General features: G+C 40.3%; 2 protein-coding genes across 2 annotated transcripts in view; one reads left to right on the top strand and one right to left on the bottom strand.

The window, feature by feature from the left end:
• TNFRSF10A (TNF receptor superfamily member 10a) overlaps positions 1–2,601 on the bottom strand; it is an 87,464-nt gene extending 84,863 nt beyond the window's left edge. Inside the window, exon 1 of the mRNA XM_044659526.1 lies at positions 2,522–2,601. Within this exon, the coding sequence (XP_044515461.1) occupies positions 2,522–2,601 (80 nt within the window). The remainder of the gene's footprint in view (positions 1–2,521) is intronic.
• A 1,428-nt stretch (positions 2,602–4,029) lies between these two features.
• On the top strand, positions 4,030–18,403 carry CHMP7 (charged multivesicular body protein 7). The gene is made up of 10 exons (XM_044660810.1): positions 4,030–4,348; positions 8,036–8,207; positions 10,997–11,182; positions 11,283–11,416; positions 13,246–13,294; positions 14,161–14,280; positions 15,537–15,635; positions 15,922–15,982; positions 16,522–16,704; positions 16,961–18,403. The coding sequence occupies exons 1-10, from the start codon at positions 4,050–4,052 to the stop codon at positions 17,011–17,013; spliced, it is 1,356 nt and encodes a 451-aa protein (XP_044516745.1). The 5' UTR covers positions 4,030–4,049; the 3' UTR covers positions 17,014–18,403.
• Positions 18,404–20,342: the final 1,939 nt, after the last annotated feature.

Below are 20,342 nucleotides of genomic sequence, written 5' to 3'. Positions count from 1 at the left end.
CCCTTCTATATTCAGGAAGACATCCCTTGTTATGTTTAATAAGAGGAAAAGAAATCAGTTCTACAAAACTAAAACATACACCAAGTCAGACACTATTTATGAATCATCTAACCCATACTTAGTCTCCCATTTCTGCAAAGAATACTTCTAATACTTTAAAACATTATTAATTAAAGATTAATTGTGTGTAGAGAAGATAACATAAATTATCTCTAAGGTCTCTTCTAATCCTATGACCCTAGAAAAATAATCTGAATTGGAAAGAATTTTTTTAAACTGCAGTTTTTTGACTTATAAAAATAATTACAAATAATTATTATTTTTATTTGAGGGAATTTTGACAGATTGGAATTCTTTAGGTGATAGGATTTAATTAATAGATTGGTGTCATAATGTAAAATTTGAAAATAACATATTCATTGTATATAAATGAGAGGTTCTAAGCTTTATGAAATAGAAAAGCAGTTTAAAAATAAAACTTGAATATTTTGTTTACATTAGTAAATTGTTTAGCTGGAAACTGTTAAATGGTGCCTGGTATTGCTTTAATCTGGCTAAGTTCCAAGTATGATGGAATTCTTATCAGTAAGGAACATTTATAATCAATTATTATTAATGAACAGGTATTTATTAAGTCAGGCATTGTGAAAAACACTGGAAATATTACAAAGAATGAAATGATCCTTGCTTGCAATGACTTTATGTTCCAGTAAGAAAAATTCACAGCTTTAAAAAGTATAGAATATATAAAGAAGCTCAACACAAGACAGTTTGAGAAGGAGGGTACTGGTAGTTTGGGGGTAGGGTTTAGGAAAAGGTTTCATGCAGAAGATATTATCTGAGATTCATCTTAAGGGGAAGAGAAGAGGTCTGTTAGGCAGAGGTGGAGAATGTACATTCTATGCCTAAGGGATAGTGAATGCAAAAATATTTCCCCACATGCATACAGAGACACACATATACATACATGTATAACATTTTTCTAATTGTGTAGGAAATAAGAGCATTCTGTAGGAGGAAAAAAGGGAAGATTAGTTGGCTCCATCACAGAGTATGGGAAGGAGAGTGCATCCCCAAGCCCCTTCTCTAACTTGCAATATCTTTTTCTCATAGTTGCCACTGTGAGGAGAAGATGGATTGGACAGTGATAAGAATAGAACCAATCAATCCAATTAGTAAATTATTGCAATTGTCTAGGTGAGAGGTGATGAAGACCTGAACTGTGTTGGTGGTTGTGTGAGTGGTGAGAAGGGAACATATTAGAGAGATGCTGTAGAGAGACAACCAGGACTACGTCGGAGCCGGCCTGAAAGGTATCTCAATAGATCCATTTGGTATAATTTTAGAGTGAGCATTTATAACTTGGAAAGTAGCAAATGCTATAAGTCAGTTCTTGGTTTGTTTGTTGATTGTCTAGACTTTTTAAAAATGATGGAGAAAATGTTAATAGTAATATAGATGAGAAAATGTTAATAATATAGATTAAACTTTAAAGTTTCTTTGAAAAGTGAATACTTTTTTAGGGGGAGAGCTTATTCTTAAATATTTACCAGTATACCCCTGGGTAGAAGCAACAAGAGTTGGCTACCAAATGGATATTGGGGAAGATCAGGGTAAAGAAACTGCCAAGTTGGGTAACCGAAAATGACAGTAACTCAAGTGAAAAGTTTGGAGGAGGGGCAGGTTTAGGAGTGGGAGATAATTTTTTGGACATATTGAGTGTGGGATGTTCATGACACACCCAGAATATATTCAGCAGGCAACTAGTTGATAATTAGTAGGGGGAGAGTTTAGGGCTAGATAATATATAATACTTATAATTTCTGTTATTTTTCAGTTTCCTTTTTGAAAAATTGATATTTTTGCGTTAGCAAGATAGTGACAAAAATGGCTACTTATTTTTATGTGCTATTCTAAGATCCTTTGTGTATTTTCCCATATCTTCTTGTGGCTAATATTTATAGTTAGTCAATGACATGTAGTTATTCTGATTCTTACTAATTTACTTTACCTGATTGTTTTTTCCCCTCCTAAAGTCTTTACCTTTGGTCTTAGAATCACTACTAAGTACTGGTTCTAAGGTAGAAGACTAATAAAGGCTATGCAATTGGGGTTAAATGACTTGCCCAGGGTCATATAGCTAGGAAATCTAGGAGGTTACATTCGAATCCAGGATCTCGTCTCCAGGCCTGGCTCTCTATACTTTGAGCCACCTCTCTAATCTTTCCTCTATTTCTTTGTAACATTCATACTTGCCATTTCTTAAGGCACAAAAATATCCTATTATATTCACCACGCAATTCCCCAATTGCTGGGCACTAGTTGTTTCTGAATCTTTGCTTAACGCAAAATGAATACTACAACTAGGAATATTTTTCTAAATATAGATTTCCACTTTCTGTTGTTAACATCTCTGGAGTATAGTCTTAGAATCAGAGATCACTAAGTCAAAGGTATTTAATTTTTCTTTTTAGGTCTAATGACTAATTGCTTTAAAAAACCCCAACAACATTCAATTTACCTTTCCAGCAGAGTCATCAGTGCCTGTTTCTCCACAGCATTGCTAACATTCAGTTTTATAATTTTCGATGTTTTTGCCATATCTTAGTTGTTTTAATTTGCATTTCTCATGTTTTTAGAATTTGAACCATTTTGGCTTGATCACTTTTGATCATCGAAAATGTTTTCCTGGTCCCCACACTTATCAGGGCTCTTAATGTGTATTTACACTGTGTTTTGTATTTATTTATGTTCCTCTCACTCTTTAGATAGGGGCGAGGTGGCACGGTGGAGTACTGAAGATGTGAGTTCAAATCACTTCTCAGACACTGTGTGATTGTGAGAAAGTCGCTTTACCCTGTTTACTTCAGTTTCCTTCTCTGTAAAATGAGGCGGAGGAGAGGACAAGCCACTCTGGTATCTTTGCCAAGAAAACCACAAGCGGGGACACAAATGAGTCAGACATGCCTCAACAACAACCACCACCACTTCCTTTAGAAGGTAAGTTTCCTGGGCCCCCAAGAGTTCTTTGCTTGGTACAGTGCATGGAACATATTAAGATTAAATAAATGCTTGTTGATTGATTTCTGGAACCAATATAATTTCCTATCATTTGATCACCAATCTCTGAGGAATAGGACCTTAAAGAAAAATAAACCTCGTCAAACGCGTCAATTCCACAGGATGTCGGACTTTAGCAGTGATATTAGTGATTATGTTAGCTGTCTTTTACAGCCAATCAACGAGCATCCTCGGTAGAACTGGCTTTACCCTGCCCTCAGGAAGCTTACATTCTCCAAAGGAAAAGAGAGAACAGCTAAGCCTTACGGCCTAGTGGGTAGCCAGGCTCTGATTGCGCGCCTTCCTCAGATGCCTCCAGGGGGCGCTCGAGGGGCAGAAGCCGCTGGCACGCCCACGCCGTGACGTGAGGCCAAGCCCAGGTGCTATCCCGCTATACCTCTGGGGCGCGCTGGATTGGGAAGGCTTCCCGTGACGTCACCCGGGCGGGAAGACGGGGAAACTTAATGAAAATTAGGACTGGTCTGAAAGGAAGTCACTGGTGGGGGGCTTGATAGGGGATTAGGATAGCTGGAAGGCGTGGTTGTGGGGGACCCCTTTCTTGGGCATGCCCCAGTTCCACTTGCTGTAAAGAGCGTTTGCGTGTGGGTAGGTGACGTAACGGTTTGTCACTCTAGGGCTCTTTTAGAGACTCTATGGTTACAACAATGCCTCGCGATCTTCCTCCACCGCGCATGCATTAAGCTTTTTTCCTCCACAAAAAAAAAAAAAAAAAAATCACAGGAGATGGCGCAGGCGCCCTGTGAGTTCCCGAGACTTTTTTTTAAATGACGCCAGTGCAGAGATGTAAAAGAAGAGTTTGGAATATGCGCAGTGAGTCCGTCTGGGACCTATTTCATCCGGGGCGGTGGTAGCGGCAGCGATGACGGAAGAGGAGGTGGCGGTGGAAGAACGGAAGCCGGGAGGGGACTAGGGCGGAAGGGGACCAGAGCCAGGGCTGTGTCCGGAGACTCGGTGGGGCAGGGGTTCCGATGTGGTCCCCGGGGCAGGAGTCCGAGGCCCCAGCCGGTGGGGAACCGGCGGGGCTGCTGCCCCCCGAGTGGGAGGAAGATGAAGAACGGATGTCCTTCTTGTTCTCCGCCTTCAAGAGGAGTCGGGAGGTGAACAGCACCGACTGGGATAGCAAGATGGGCTTCTGGGCGCCGCTGGTGCTGAGCCACAGTCGCCGCCAGGGGGCGGTGCGTTTGCGCCTGCGCGACCTTCAGGAGGCCTTCCAGCGCAAGGGGAGCGTCCCGCTCGGGTTGGCCACAGTGCTTCAGGACCTGCTCCGGTGAGGGTTGGGGGCGGGGCCTTCCCTAGTTGGGGGCGGGGCGAATACAGGTGACATTCCTCCCCCCCACACACACACACACACGCTGCTCTGAAGGGAGGAGCCTATTAGGAGCAGATTGGTGTTATCCCTTCGCTCCCATTTTACAGATGAGGAAACTGAGGCCCAGAGAGATAAAGAGACTTGCCTAAGGTTACGAAAGTGTCTGAGATTTGAATCCAGATCTTCTGATTCCGAATGCAACAGTGTCATTCATTATGACTTGGGATATCTGGGATGGAGAAAGAAGGTTCTCTTGAATTACTGTTGTCATTTGATGGGTCTTATCTCAAATGCCACCTGTTTTAGGAAGCCTTCCTTAACTTCCCACTCCCCAGACCTCATGACGTTTTTTTGCAACTGGGCTTTGTAAGGCACTTACAATATAAAATTTAGTGGTTATAAGGAGCAAGCGAGACATTTAGGTGTATAATTATGATCTTTCCACCATTCGAGCCCATCTCTAGCCTACCTGCTGTTTCTTATACACATAACACATTTTCTATCTCCATACCTTTGCCCTGGGAATGCTCTCCTCACTTTCATATCTCAGTTTCCCCCTGATTTCTTTAAGACTTCACTCTGAGGCCTTTTGCTGAAACCTCTCCATGTCTCCTCACCCTGGTCCCTTTCCCCTCTTCATCTGTATTGCATGTGTGTAGTTATTTTTATATTATTGCCACCATTAGAGTGGTAATTTGAGGCAAGAGCTTTTACTTGGCATTTAGCAGAGTGCCTGGCACATAGTTAAATGCTTACTAAATGTTTGCTAACTAGCTATGTCATGCTTTGCCAGACTGTAGACTTTATAAGAGATGATAGGTATTATATGTTTTATGTGAATCCCATATCTTTGATGGTTAGAACTTTCTGGAGAAAGAATGGGTAGGGAAATTGGGGCCTGTGAGAGGCAAGTAAGAGGAGTCCTTGGCTCAGTGGATTACAAAAACACCTTTACAACCCCTATCCTTCTCTACTAGGCATAGTCAGTATGATTATTTAAGGTATTCCCTTTGCAGAATTTTGCTTGAGGCCTCAGAATTTTAAATCATCTGGCGAAGAAGGTCTCCTGCTTGTTGGTTAAAGAGGGCTTTTGAGTTCATTCATTTATTAGTTGAAACTTTTTTCAGGACTCTGTACTAAGTAAGCACTGAAGGAAATAAAAAGATAAGTGAATCCTGGGCTTTGCTATCAAGTAATCTAAAATGTAGTAAGAATGCTAAGACATTAAGATTAAAGTATAATTGCAAAAAGGAGTATAAAGTGCTGTGAGATGAGAGAAGGGTAGAACTCGTTTTGGAAAGCTACAGGGAGCAGGTAGAATTTGAGTTAGGCCTTGAAAGATCATTTGGAATTCATTAGTTGGACACCTGGGGAAGGGAGATTGGTTAAGAGTCGTTTACTGTAGTTGAGATGAACTTTAAAGGGAATAGAAGTGAGTTGGTGGCAATGGGATTAGAGAGGAGATTTTTGAAGTAAGGAGATTCTGATTCAGGGCACATAACTTTGGTCCTTGCCCTGTGAGACAGCACCCTTGGGGAAAGGAATATAGGCATCCTTCTATAGGAATAGAAAATATGTATATATTCTACCTCACCTCAGGAGGTAACATACTGGAATGGATAGGGTTCTGCATTTGGAATCAGGAAGATCTAGAGTCAAATTCTGCCTTAGATACTTAGTACTTGTGTAATCCTGAGCAAGTTACTTAACCTGGCTGATCCTCAGTTTCCTCATCTGAAAAAGTGAAAGGGTTAGACTCAGTGGCCTTTAAGGCCTATTCCACCTATAAATCCTATAAGTCCTATGGCCTTGACCATAGCAAGGCAAGTATAAGCCAGTGTACATAACCAGACCACTAGCCCACCATGGCACCTAATAGTTTCCAGTCAGTCTTTCTCAAGCTACAGAAAGGTTTCATTCTTTCCATTTGTGTACATTCATATTCTAGTTTCTTTGTTTCTTTAAAAAAAAAAAAAAGCCCTTACCTTCTGTCTTAGAATTGATACTAAGTATTGGTTCCCAGGTAGAAGAGTAATAAGGGCTAGGCAATTGGGTTAAGTGTCTTGCTCAGGGTCTCCCAGCTAGAAAGTGTCTGAAGTCAGATTTGAACCTTCCATTTCCAGGCCCGGCTCTTAATCCACTGAGATACCTCACTGCCTCATGGTTTACTTTCTTAACATGACAGAAGTTGTCTCTAGTACCAGATAGAGGCAGCAATAGGGACTCACCTGGGTGGGGACTGGTTTATTAGCCACCAGTGCATCTGCTGCATATTGGGTTTGGCTTCCTTCCTTGCTTAAAACTAGGAAGAAGAAAGGAAAAGACAGGGATGAAGGAGGAGCCTCTGGCCACCAGTGGTTTTTGTCTCCTTTAATATCATCTAGGAAGTTCCTTGGCTACTGTATTTGACTTTCCAGAAGACAATTGATGAATCTCATTTGGGTTTGACCTGAGCTTGGGTATTGTGTACAAACTTTCTCTTTCATTTTTTCCCTCTTAAAAACTGAAAAACTGGTTTAGATCCTAAATTTGGGACTGGCTCTCAGATCCAAAGCATATTTGCCAAATCCTAATGATTCCTTTGTTGAGATGTCTTGTGATCTGTGAAGTGGCACTAGTCATTTGTGTTTGCTGGAGATAGTACTTGGGCTTTTGTGTGGAGGTTAAATGTTGATGTCAAGGAAGCTATGATGGGTTTTCTGAGAAAAACTGATGGGTAAGACATACCTGCTCTTTGTACCTCATACTCCAAGATTGTCACTGATCTCCATAAGTCTTTCTGTACTTTCCCCTGTTTTGTTGTGAAGTATGCTTTACTCCACAGAGCTCCTAAGACAGTTGAAAGCCCCCCGTTAGTCAGCTTCATAATTTCAGTTAGTTATCCCAATAGAATCAGGTAAGCAGCCACTGCTTACCATTGATCTCAAGACTCTTTCCTTTAAGCCTTCACCCCCCGCCCCCCTCCAGTAGTAGGTGAATTCTCCTCACTGCTTAGCTTTGTCTGAGGCTGCTTAAGGTATTGCTTCAGAGTAAATGCCATGGAATATTCCCTGATCAGAGATGTCAGACTCACTGCCTGCAAAATTTGAGAGCAAACCTGAACCAGATTAATAATTTGGAAATTTTTTTTAACCCTTACCTTCTATCTTAGAATCAGCACTAACTATATGTTTCAAGGCAACTTGCACAGGATCACACAGCTAGGAAGTGTCTGAGGTGAAATTTGCACTGAGGTGCTCCTGATTCCAGCCTTGGCAGTCTATCCACTGTGCTGTTTACTAGCCCCAATTGGGAAATATTTAGCAAAATAGATAAAAACATGATATGAGTTGATAATGTTAACATGTGGTTAAATCAATATGCTGCCCACTGGGATCTGCTTTATTTGAATTTGATATCACTGGCTGAGACAATCTGAACTTCATGACTGTGTCTTATTTTATTCTGCACAACACTGTTCACTTAAAGATGCTCAATAAATACTTATTGATTCTTTTTATTTGGCACATAAGAGGAAACCACAGCATGGGCTCTATAGCTCTTCTTTTCTTTGTTTTTAACGGTTGATGACTGTTATCTGGGGACACTGGCTGAAACTATCCAATATACTCCTACTGACATGACTTTTTCTTTCTCTTCTTGGAGCCGAGGGGAGCTACAACGGGAGTCTGATTTCATGGCCAGCGTGGACAGCAGCTGGATTTCATGGGGTGTAGGTGTCTTCCTTTTGAAGCCTCTCAAATGGACTCTTTCTAATGTGCTAGGGGACAACAAAGTCCCTGCTGAAGAAGTGCTGGTGGCTGTGGAGCTGCTTAAGGTAGGTACAAACAGAGACACATTTTCCTTTTGGAAGAAGGACTTTGCCATTTGATCCAGAAACAAAGTTAAGTTCTCTGTACATATTTTTGCATACTCTCAGTCTCCTACAGACTGTCTAAGGGTAAGGGAGAAGCAGAGGTTCTTCTCATGGAGTATTATAATGTTTGTTACTTGGATTTTCTCCTGCACTTTGGGGAAAACCCTTTGTCGGAGGTCTAAATTAAGGACACACTATAGAGTTTGTGAAGGGTTTCAGTTATAACAAATCATGAAGGTATTAAAGAGGTATTCAAAATCTGAATAAGCAAAGTGCTCATGGACCAGACTTATGGATGTTTCTAATATTTCACATGATTGATTTCTGCATCCTTAAATTTGGATGGGGTTTAAATTTTGTTGATCTTAAAAGCCAAACCTCTGCTGTTATCTCTTGTGTGTAAGCTGGCAGACAAGTTTTAGAGTCCTTTGGAATGTCAAAGATTCATACCTGCATTCCTAAGATAAGACTGGTGCCAGTGTCCTGGAAAGGAGAAGGGTCCTATCCCAGATACCTGGCAGTTCTATTGTGTTATCATCCGCTCTTTTGGCTTTGTCATTAACCTGTTAAAACTTCTGATGTACCAACTGGGCGATTGACACCCTGCCCATCTCCCTTGTGCACCTATCCTTAATAAACAGATCAGCACCCTCACACACTCTCTCTCTGACCACCTGAAGAGGAGCTGACAGGCTGGCATGACACTGATTCCTATGTCTTTTTGTGTGTCCTTCATCCATGTCTTTTCTTCCTTAATCTTTAACCCTTCTACTCATATTCTCATAGCCCTAGACTTCCCTTTTATTTGCCCAGACCCACGCAAGAAGATTGTGGAGCAGCTGAACTGCTTCAGTTTGTTTTCTGGAATTCAAAGAGACAAAAAAAATGAACTAATGTTTAGGAAATTCTTATGGTCTCAAATTTGTTGAGAAAAAAATGTATACCTAGGTTATCTGGGAACCAAGAAAGTCATCTTTCTCTCTAGGGGAAAAGATGGCATGATTTCTTAAGAGTTGTAGTTACAGTTCCCCATTTCATTATATGACAATTTAATTTACTTGTACCTTTATTTTTTGAGAATGTTTTTATTTTATTTTTTTTCAATTATATGTAAAAGCAATTAATATTCATTTTTTATAATTTTTGATTTCCAAATTCCCTCCCTTTCTTCTTGTTCCTCTTGCCTCCTTGAAGAAGGCAAACTTTGATGTAGATTATGCATGTGTAATCAGGCAAAACATTTTCAAATTAGCCATGCTGAAAAAGAGAAAATGGACCAAAAAAGAGGGGAAAATAAACCACAAAGTGAAAAAGTCTGCTTTATTCTGCATTGAGACTCTATTGGAATTCTTTCTCTTGAAGTGGATAACATTTTTTTTTAATGATAAATCCTTCAGAATTGTCTCGTATCATTGTATTGCAAAGAATAGCTAAGTCATTTAAAGCTGATCATTGTGCAGTATTGCTGTTAATATGTATAACAATCTCCTGGCTCTACTCACTTTACTTTGCATCTTCATATAAATCTCCCCAGGTTTTTCTGAAACCATCCTGCTTGTTTCTTTTAGCACAATAGTATTCCACGACAGCCACATACCACAACTTGTTCAGACATTCTCCAGTTGCTAGGCATCCCTTCAATTTCCAGTTCTTTGCCACCACAAGAAGAACTGCTATGAATATTTTTTTGCACATCTAAGACTTTTCCTCTTTCTTTGATCTCTTTGGGATATGGACCTAGTAGTGGTATTGCTGGGTCAAAGGATAGACATAGTTTTATAGCTCTTTGGGCATAGTTCCAAATTGCTCCCCAAAATGGTTGGATCATTTCTTAAGCCCACCAAGAATGCATTTATGTCCCAATTTTTCCACATCTCCTCCAACATTTGTTGTTTTCCTTTTTTATTATATTAGCCAATCTGAGTTATACCTCAGAGTGATTTTTATTATGCATTTCTCTAAATCAATGAGTTAGAGCATTTTTCTCATGACTATAGATACCTTTGATTTTTTTCTTCTGAAAGAAAAGTTGCTATAAATTCCCCCCCCCCCCCCCCCCAGTTTCCTGCTTTCCTTTTAATCTTGACTGTATTGGTTTTGTTTGTGGAAAAACTTTTAAATTTCTTGTATTTTTACTATAAAACAATTAAAACTCTGTCTAGCCCTAGTAATCAGGTTGCATATAAAATTCTTTGATAGAAGAGGAACAGGGTTTATCATTTCTATTTTCATAGCATTTTTGAGCTGACTAGGACTTTAAGGATTATTTAGTTCAGTACCTTGAGTCTTAACAAGGTCAGCTAGAGACAGAGAGATATGAATTAACCAAGGCCATGCAGCTTATTAGTGGCACAACTAGGATTAACATCCAGATGTCCTAATTCCAGCCCACTGTATAAAACTGCTTCATTTTTACCAATAGGAGAAATAATAGTGGAGATAAAAGACTTGTTTGAAATTAGTGATAAGTGGAAGACAGGCATATAATGTATATACTCAGTTAAACTGGATATATATGGAGGCCTGATTTTAGTTTATTAGATCAGACTGCATTGCTATAGACATTTTAGTTCAATTTTCTTCTTAATTTTTTAAAAGCAAAATTTTTAGGAAAAAGAAATCCCACTTTAAGTGAAGAAGTTGGCTTGATTTGGGCCTTTATGGTATTACTTTTTCAAAAGAAAAGTCAGAGTTCTTTGGTTTCTACACCCAAACGCAGAGAGAGTACAAACTCCTTTCTTCTCCTACAGGAAAAAGCAGAGGATGTATATCGTCTGTATCAGAACTCTCCAATCTCCTCTCATCCTGTGGTGGCCCTGTCAGAGTTGAGCACCCTTTGTGCTAGTTCCTGCCCAGATGAGCGAACCTTCTATTTGGTATTGTTACAGCTGCAGAAAGAGAAGAGAGTCACTGTTTTAGAACAGAATGGTGAGAAGGTATTGAATGATGGAATCTATTAAATATCTAGTAATCTTGCCATCAATTTTTCTGGGTGAAATTTTTTCAGAGCAGGAGTAATTTGTTCCTCTCCTGCAGATTGTGAAGTTTGCCCGAGGACTACATGCCAAGGTCTCCCCAGTAAATGATGTAGATGTTGGGGTGTACCAGTTGATGCAGAGTGAACGGCTGCTCTCACGCAAGGTGGAGTCCCTGTCCCAGGAATCAGAGAGGTAACTGCTATCCCAAGGCTTTAACTGAGCCCTCCCTGCCCTGAGTAGTTCTCACAGCTCTCAGAGCAGTTGGGGGCATGATGTTTTCTTTTTATATCCCCCTCTTTTCCACTCTTTTTTTTTCCCTATAGATATATGGGTTACCCCTGGTGAAATGATAGCAATAGCCTTTCTGCTTTGCTGAATCACCATAGGCAGAGTTTTAGAAAGATTATTCTGTCCATTTTACTGAGGGGAGAAGACTCAACCAGAGAAAGAGAGTTATTATGCCCAATGGCACCAATAGTGGTGGGAGTTAAATCTGGATCTTTTGACTTCTCTAAGGTGGGGGAAGAGGGAAGCAATAAGGACAAGGTTCTTTATCCCCAAGAGCTAGCAAAAACAGCATTCAAAAATGCACATAGTAATTTACTTTAGTGTTTAGTTGCAGGCCAGAATACACCACAAAAAATGGAATTCAGGGTCCAAGAAAGTGGGGTCCATTAGGTATGAATAGTACCAGACCTGGTGCTCTAAACAGTTCAAATTCAAATTGTATGGTTTTGCCTTGCTAATGTCCTTAAGAAGAAATTAGTTTGGGGGTGGCAGGAAGGAAGATTGGAAATAGGCTTTTGGAGTGACCAAACATTTGGTGGATACCCTTTTTGGGGTTCTCTCAAGTTGAGAACATGGCCTTTATTAAGATCTATTCTATTTTCTTTAATCTTCTTTTGGTCCCTTGAAATAAATGGAATATTTTCAGGATTGAATGGGGCTTTGTGCTTGGTGGTGAGAGAGGAGTTCCTGGTTTCATTACCAAATTACAATTGATTCGTAGATGGTGCATAAAAATGTGAATTGATGACAATTAGTTTGGAGGAAGAGAAGTTCCCTGTAGTACTTACAGTTTTCAGGCCAAGACTGTTTTTGGCCCTACCCATACTGAGTGTTCCAAAATATTATATACTTACCTTGTAGAGAATAGTACACTGCAGTATAAGACTTGGTCTAATGGTTTGTTATTCCTTTTTCTTTTTTTAAACCCTTACCTTCTGACTTAGAATCAATATAAAGTATTGGTTATAAGTGGAAGAGTGATAAGGGCCAGGCAATTAGGGTTAAGTAAGTTGCCTAGGGTCACACAGTTAGGAAATATGTCCACCTAGCTGCTCCAGATTATTATTTTTACCAGTGACATCTGTCAAAGGAAAAGTTTTTTTGTTGTTTTTTAAAAAAATTGTAAATCCTTACTCTCTCTGTTCTAGTAACAACTCTAAGAAGGGCAAGGGCTAGACAATTGGGGTTGTGACTTGCCCAGGGTCAGACAGCTAGGAAGTATCTGAAGCCAGATGTGAACCCAGGTCTTCCTGACTCTAGGGTTGGTATTCTACCCACTATGCCCCCTAGCTGTCCTGTTATTCCTTATAATCATTAGATAGAATGGGATTTGGGCTCAAGATCCCTTGCCATATTCCTCCTTCCTTGACTTGTTGTTCAGTTGTTTTTTAGTTATTCCAACTTCTTCATGACTTCATTTGGGTTTTTCTTGGCCAAGATACTGGAGTGGTTTGACATTTCCTTCTCCAGTTCATTTTACAGAGGAGGAAACTGAGGCAAACAGGATGAAGTGACTTACCCAGAGTCACACAGCTTAATGTCTGAGGCCAGATTTGACCTCAGGAAGAGCAATCTTCCTGATTCCAGGGTGAGCACTCTATCTCCTGCGCCACCTAGCTGCCCTCTTGACTCTCTTTTTTACAGATTTCTTAGGGCTCTCCCTTTTCCTGTGTGCTAGAACCCCTCTTCCCAACCCGAATCAAATATCCTTGATCTGTCCTTCTGTTTCACAGATGTAAAGAAGATGCCCGACAAGCATGCCGAGCTGGAAAGAAGCAACTGGTGAGTGTCCTTTTTTCTCCCTACGAACTCTTATTCTGTCACATTTAGCAGCCAGGAAAGAAGTCAGATGGTTTCAGTACCACCACATACCTTAGGAGTGAGAGTGTGTATATATATATATATATAATTGGGGATAGTCTTAGGCCCCTAGTAGTGATTCTGATGAGGAAGTGGCAAAATTAGGGTCTCACCTTCTTGTCTAAAGAATTTGGCAGCTCTGGCTGGCTCCATGATGAGAGAACAAGCTTTATTATGAAAGAATATAATAATAGAGTGGCTATAGATAGTTAGCTAGTTAGTATAGTGAGATAGTTTAGCTAGTAAGGAAGGAAGGTAGGTTAAGTAAGTGAGGAAGAAAGGAAGGAAGGGGAGGTGTTTTCAAGGGGCCATTTGTTTTGGCGATTGTTACTCTGCCATTCCCAAGGAACTTATGTCACTTTACTCATGCTTCACTCTGCCCACCATGGGGTGAAAATTACATGCTAATAAAATGTTCAATATCCCACTTTCAATCAGATTTTGCTTTTTCTGTGCAGGCTGTAAGAAAGGCACTGATTGAGCATTGTTTGAATCTTGTCCTGTGTGGCTGGGAAACTGAACCCCCTTAACCAAGGACTTAGGTTATGTCTAAAGATTGATGTGAGTTTTCTTATAATTGTAAATCTAAGCAACTCATATGTCTTATCTGAAAGGTGGCCCCATGCTAATCAACTAGTTGCTGTTTCCATATTCTTTAGATTGTTTAGCTCCTTGGTAGGGTTAGTGGGACCCTTCAGCCCATATCAGTACTGCTACTCTCTTGCTTCCCTGCCCAGTATCATGGATTATGGTTTGAGATTCTGACCACATTTCCCCTTCTCTTCTAGGCGCTAAGGCATCTCAAGTCTAAGCAGAGGACAGAGAAGCGCATTGAAGCACTACATGCCAAGCTGGACACAGTACAAGGCATTCTGGATCGGATCTATGCTTCTCAAACAGATCAGATGGTAATCCACTTGCACCAGGGATAACAAAAACAAAATTTGATCTCACAGTTACTATTTGTCTTTGCTAGTGTTTTTCTGCTCTGTAATTTTCTTCTCCTACATTAGACTTACTCTAATTATCCTATACAAAATGTGATTAGCTCTTTTTCTTGTTGAAGGTCCAAGGAATGTTCTTCATTGCTGTAATACTCATTCTCAATTCTGCTTTTCCAACCTGCAGTTTCCTTTTGTTTTTTAGAGGTCTTATGGTACAACCCTCTCATTTTATTTCATTTATTTTTTTAACTTTATTAAAAAATTTTAATAACAAATTTCCACATAAGTTTTCTGAAGTTATATGATCCAAATTGTCTTCCTCTCTTCTTCTTTTCCCCCCTCCTGGAGCTGGCAAAAATTTTAGTCTGGGTTATACATGTAGTATTATGCAAAACATATTTCCATATTTACTTTTGTAAGTGAATAATCTTATAAAACCAAATAAATAAATGAAAAATGGTATGTTTTGATCTGTATTCTGACTTCTAACAGTTCTTTCATTGGAGGTGAGTGGCATTCTTTGTCCTAAGTCTGTCAGAATCGTCTTGGATTATTACCTGTATTACCAATAGTAGCTAAATCTATCAGAGCTGATCATTCCACAATATTGCTGTTACTGTGTATGATATTTTCCTGGTTCTGCTTATTTCACTCTGTTTCACTTTACATATGTCTTTCCAGGTCTTTCTGAAGTCATCCTGTTCATCATTCCTTATAGAACAATAGTATTCCATCACCATCATATACCACAATTTGTTCAGCTATTCTCCAATTGAGGAACATTCCTTTAATTTCTAATTCTTTTCCACCACAAAAAGAGTAGTTACATTTTTGTACAAGCAGGTCCTTTCCCATTTTTAAAAAAATCTCTTTGGGATCCAGACCTAGTAGTGGTTCTACTGAATCAAAGAGTATGCTTTGTTTTGTAGCCCTTTAGGCATAATTCCAAATTGCCCCCCAGGTTGGTTGGATCAGTTCACAGTTCCACCAGTAATGCATTAGTCTGCAGCTTCTAGCTTCTTTTTTGCTACCTATTCACCCTTTCCTGTATCTGCTTAATCAGGTTCTTTCTTTGTAGCTGTCCTCTAGTCTTTCCTGATTAGCAGTTCTGAAAGGCCAAGTTCATGTGAGGATATAGACATTTCAAGAAGCTAAAAACAAAGTGTTTGTTTTTACAACTATTCTTCACTTGTACTAATATCTCTCTGCTTTCCTTTTAGGTTTTTAATGCCTATCAGGCTGGTGTAGGGGCCCTCAAACTTTCCATGAAGGACATCACAGTGGAGAAAGCAGAGAGTCTGGTGGACCAGATCCAAGAGGTAGAGGATGGACCTGGGGACTTGAATGTTAGGAAGTTACTGGGCATGCTGCCTTTCTAGGCTGTCACAATGTTACTGTGTATGGACAGTCTTAAGGAGAGGAAACTTCCTTCTTCTGTTTGAACTTGTGTGCAGAAACTTATTTGACCTTGTTGTTTTGTTATTGTAGTCCTACTTAGATTTTCTCCATTTCTGTTTCTTCTGCCTGCACACACACCTCTCCCCTCCCCCCCCCCCCCCATTTTATATTTTTTAAAAACATTGATCTCACCTATTTCTCTTATAGCTCTGTGATACCCAGGATGAAGTTTCTCAGACTCTGGCTGGGATGGGGATAAATGGCTTAGGTGAGTTATCAAAAAAATGTCCCCATACCTCAAGAGGAATTTGCCTTCTTCATCTGGTTATGTTTTTCCTGCATCTGGCAGTAGAGAGGTCTTTATCCAGAACTCCTCCCCTACCCATCACTTTGAAATGCAGCTCCAGAGAATGATGCATCACTTCATACCCCCACTCCCATTCCAAATTAAGACACCTTTTCTATCTCAACCAACTCCTTAGTTCTTAAGGGGTTTTGTTTCTCATTGGGGGAATTGCACCCCCTTAAATGGCATAAAAGGTCAGGGAAATTCCCCAGTGTTAGGAGAGAGATCCTGCCATTTTTAATACATTTTCTGTGGGGACAGAGGAAGAAGCTTCTTTGGAGAATGCCCCTTTTCTTAAATGATTCCATAAAAAATAACTATTCTACTTTCAGTGGCAATGTATTCTCAACTTAAAAGACTTAGTCATTGTTTGTTTCTTAATTTTTATCTGTCATTCTTGAGTCTTGATTGTTTTCCCTCTATGGGGATTTACATTTTTCTTTGCCTTTTTTTCTCTCCAGATAGTGACAGTGAGGAGCTGGAGAAGGAACTGGATATCCTCCTCCAGGACACCACCACCAAAGAACCTCTGGATCTGCCCGATACTCCCCACAAGCCATTCTTCTCCACCAATGTGCCTAATCCCAGCATTTCAGATGCTGAGCTTGAAGCTGAGCTGGAGAAACTATCCCTATCAGAAGGAGGTATGAGCATATATGAATAAAGGGTTTCTGCTGGGATTTTGGTATGATAGCCGGCGATGTGGCCACAGAGTTGGTGGATCCCAGTTCTGGTTCTCAGCTTACTCAGGATCTGGAGGCACTGAGGTAGTCAAAAACATAGTAAGTTGAAGTTCAGGCATCTGGATCACATGTTCTCCGAAGATCAGGGTTCAGTTTCTGGGTTCTCTATCTTAGGTTCATGTCTATGTTGTATTCAACTGTTTTCTCTCCTCTGCAGGTTTGCTTCCAAGCTATGAATCCTCCAAAAGACAGCTGGAACCCACTCTCTAATGCTATCCCAGGACTTCCATATTAAGGAGAGATCAGGCGTGTGTGTTTGTACATAGTTATTTAATTGAAAAAAACTCTCAGAATTTGATGAGATGGGGAAGAAGGACTACTCCATTTATCTGGATACTACCAGTTGCTACAGGACAGAAGTTATTTCTGGAAGTTATGCTCCAAAAGCTTGCTCCCAGCTGGTGTCATGGACCTGTCTGTCTTCTCATCTTTATAGTGCCACAATCTATGCTGTCCTGTGTTTGACCTATTGTTCCATATAGCCTGCAGTCCTTGACTTTGGTCCAGTTATGTTTGTCTTCACCCACCAACTCCCACTAGAATTTTGTTCCAGCCAACAAAGGTGAGAGATTGCAGATCAGTTTTTCTCCCGTTGGTTAGAGGGACTTGTCATCTTTACCTGTAGGTGTTTATAAGTTTACTTAAACAACTTATTCCTACCCATTTCCATTTTCACTGGTGAGGAGAATCAGACAAGTTTTATTCAAGGGGACTTAACTGCTACTTCTTCAAGGAGAAAACACACATTGCAAAAGTTTCTGCTCTTAATTATCATTGCATCAAGTTTTTTAGGCTCAGAAAAATTGTCACCCTTGAGTAATTCAGGGTGATGGCATCTCTGGCTCTCACTGACTCCCATTTCCTTTTGTGCAGAGGAGAAGAGAATTCTTCTTGGCCTTTGAACTTGGGGTGGTGAGACCTAGGTGATTGTGGAGTCATCCTGTGTGAATTGTGGATGGCCAGGTCCCATCTCTTTTAATGCAAGCGGCTGCCCCTTTGCTCTGCCTTTGTTGGGGTATGGTCAGAAGACCCTGAACAAACTACACAGCAAAAACTCCTTTCCATGAGCCTGTGAAACAAGAGTGAATTCTTTGCTCAAGTTTCAGAAGAATTTTCTTTTGCAGATAGATCATTGCTAAGGTTAGGGAATCTGAGCCAATTTGTGCAATAGAAGCAGAAGGGTTTGAGCTTCTGCTGTACTGGTATATGCCTCCCACATTCTACTTATTTGTCAGAATACACACTACCTATTGTTGCCTCTTGAGGCTGCCAAATTCCTGCTTCTGTCTCTGCCCTTTGGTGAACTGGGGACAGGGTTCGAGCTGAGTGAAACAGTAGTCTGGAGAGGAGAAGATGGCGGCTACATTGCAACTGTGGCTGCTGAAGCACAAATATTTCTGCCTAAGCTATTTGCTCTTGCCCCTGAAATGATATGGAGCAGAGGGAAAGAAGAAACTTACTCCAGGGCAGGAGCAAGACTCATGGTCAACAAATTTCTCTCCCATTCTACCTTGATAAACAGAAGTGTTGGGGGTGAAGAGAAACAATCACTATTTTTTCCCCTTTTCTATCTGGTACATAATTAAAAGAAAAAAACAAATCATGATCATTGTCCACTCTGACTCTGTCTTTCCTTTGGGTTACTGATCCATGCCATCTGACCCGTTCTGTATTTAACTTAAGGTCTTCTCCTTTGGACAGTGATGGGCAAATCTAAAAGATGAGGACGTCTAAAATACTCTGAAGTTAAGCCCCAGAAGTAGCCTAGCAGCATGGCAGCAAACATTTATCAATCACCTGTGGTGTGTAGCATACTTTGCTAAGTGCTGTCATGATACAAAGATTAGATTAAAAAAGCCCCTTCTCCTGAGGAGCTTACAAGCACAGGAGACCTAAGTATAAACAGCCAACACAGATTGCTGTGCTCCAGATTGCTGTGCTCCATAGAATCATGTGATAAGTATTGCAAAAAGAACTTGAAAAGATCTAACCAAACAGTATTCAGGAATTTCAGTTCAATGGTGGACTTGGCTGAACATAGGGTTTGTTATTAAATGAAAAAAGGCCCAAAGTTCAGAGGTGATGCAGAAGGCTTGTACTCATAAGTCAAGTACATTCAGAAGCTATAAAACAACATTCTGCGTGAGGTCTCAAGGGAAAGGCAGTTAAGCAAGAGTTCAGGGAGAACTTCGTGGAGGAGGCGATGTTTGAGTTGGTCTTTAAGAATTTTTAAAATATACCCTTTGAAGGGAAGAGAGGTGTTCCAGATCCTCCTGAACAAAGGCCAGATGCTGAACGTGTTCAAGACAAAAGACTTGTAGAAAGATGGGTAGGGGTGTAATATTGAAAAAAGACAATGTGAGACAGTGGAAAAGGTGGAGTGTGGTCAATGGAGTACCTCGATAGCTAGAGCAAGTAACGTGGAACTTTTGAGAAGCAGTAGGGAGCCAATAAGCTTTCTGACAGGAGTGACATAACCAACAGAGGTAAGGGAAGATAGTGGGAGTGTTAGGGGCCTTTTAATGTGATGTGTTAAGAAGGCTAATGTGGTCAATCAAATGGAATATAGAACTGACATTTCCTCAAGGAAGGAATCTTCTTTCTCTGAATCATCTCCTAAATGTCTTTGGGGTTGTTGCCTTCAGTAATAATTATTCTTTCCCATTATTAGCTGCTGTTTAAAATTTCCTCTTTTGCCTTTGTGTCACCATAGTGTAGCTTAAATGCATATAGCAAGTTACAACACTTATTGAATGAATGATTTGCATTTGTTTTACTTAGTGAGAATCCAATGTATGTCCAGACCTTCTAGGGACTGTGAACCCACAGGAATCTATAATAGAACCCTTGCCTTGTTGAAATTTAGCAGAGTTGAAGATGTCAGGCACAAACAAAGGCTAAGTTAGAGAATATTATGTTTATAAAGCACAAGAAAGGTCATAAGCCAGTATATGATCCATTGTTAAATGAGTCAAATAGCCCCTGAGAACCTGAGTTCAGAGGAGGGAAATGGTCCTGGTAGACTGGGAATCCATCAAGTGCCAACATTATGGTAGGTGTTAGAGATGACTGCCAGAAATTAAATTGCCTCTGCCACTAAGGGATTTCATCCTGTCAGGAGGCCACTGGTACACAGATGATTAAGTACAAAACAATGTGATTTAGTGGTGGTAACAATGGGGGTATCTAGAAGAGCCTTATTTAGGAAGAGGTACTTTGTACTTTGAAGAAAGCAGGGGTTCTATGAGATGGAAATGATAGGGTACATTCCAAGCTTGGGAGCCTGCCTGTGCAGAGGACAGAAAGGAAATTAAGTGTACAAGGAAGAACAAGAACAGTTTGACTAGAAGACACAACGTTTGAAGTATTATGTATCTGGAAAGGCATGTTGGAGCAAGGATTTTGCATGCCAGGCATGGATTTTGACTTTTATCCTAGAAGCTATAATAAGTCATAGAAGGTTTTTGAATGAGAGTGACTGGTGGGTTTCAGAAATATCACTTTGGCAGTTGTGTAGAGGAGGGATAAGAGAAGACAGA

The sequence above is a fragment of the Gracilinanus agilis genome, chromosome 2 (genome assembly GCF_016433145.1).
Source record: "Gracilinanus agilis isolate LMUSP501 chromosome 2, AgileGrace, whole genome shotgun sequence".
In the NCBI taxonomy this organism is placed as follows: Eukaryota; Metazoa; Chordata; class Mammalia; order Didelphimorphia; family Didelphidae; genus Gracilinanus; species Gracilinanus agilis.
This window is presented reverse-complemented; position numbering and strand designations above follow the sequence as displayed.

Excerpts from the sequence above, each read along its gene's own strand:
- CHMP7 (XM_044660810.1), top strand. The coding sequence starts at position 4,050 with ATGTGGTCCCCGGGGCAGGAGTCCGAGGCCCCAGCCGGTGGGGAACCG. Across the intron at positions 14,281-15,536 it reads CTTCTCAAACAGATCAGATG|GTTTTTAATGCCTATCAGGC; the intron begins GTAATCCACTTG and ends CTTTCCTTTTAG. Across the intron at positions 15,636-15,921 it reads TGGTGGACCAGATCCAAGAG|CTCTGTGATACCCAGGATGA; the intron begins GTAGAGGATGGA and ends TTTCTCTTATAG.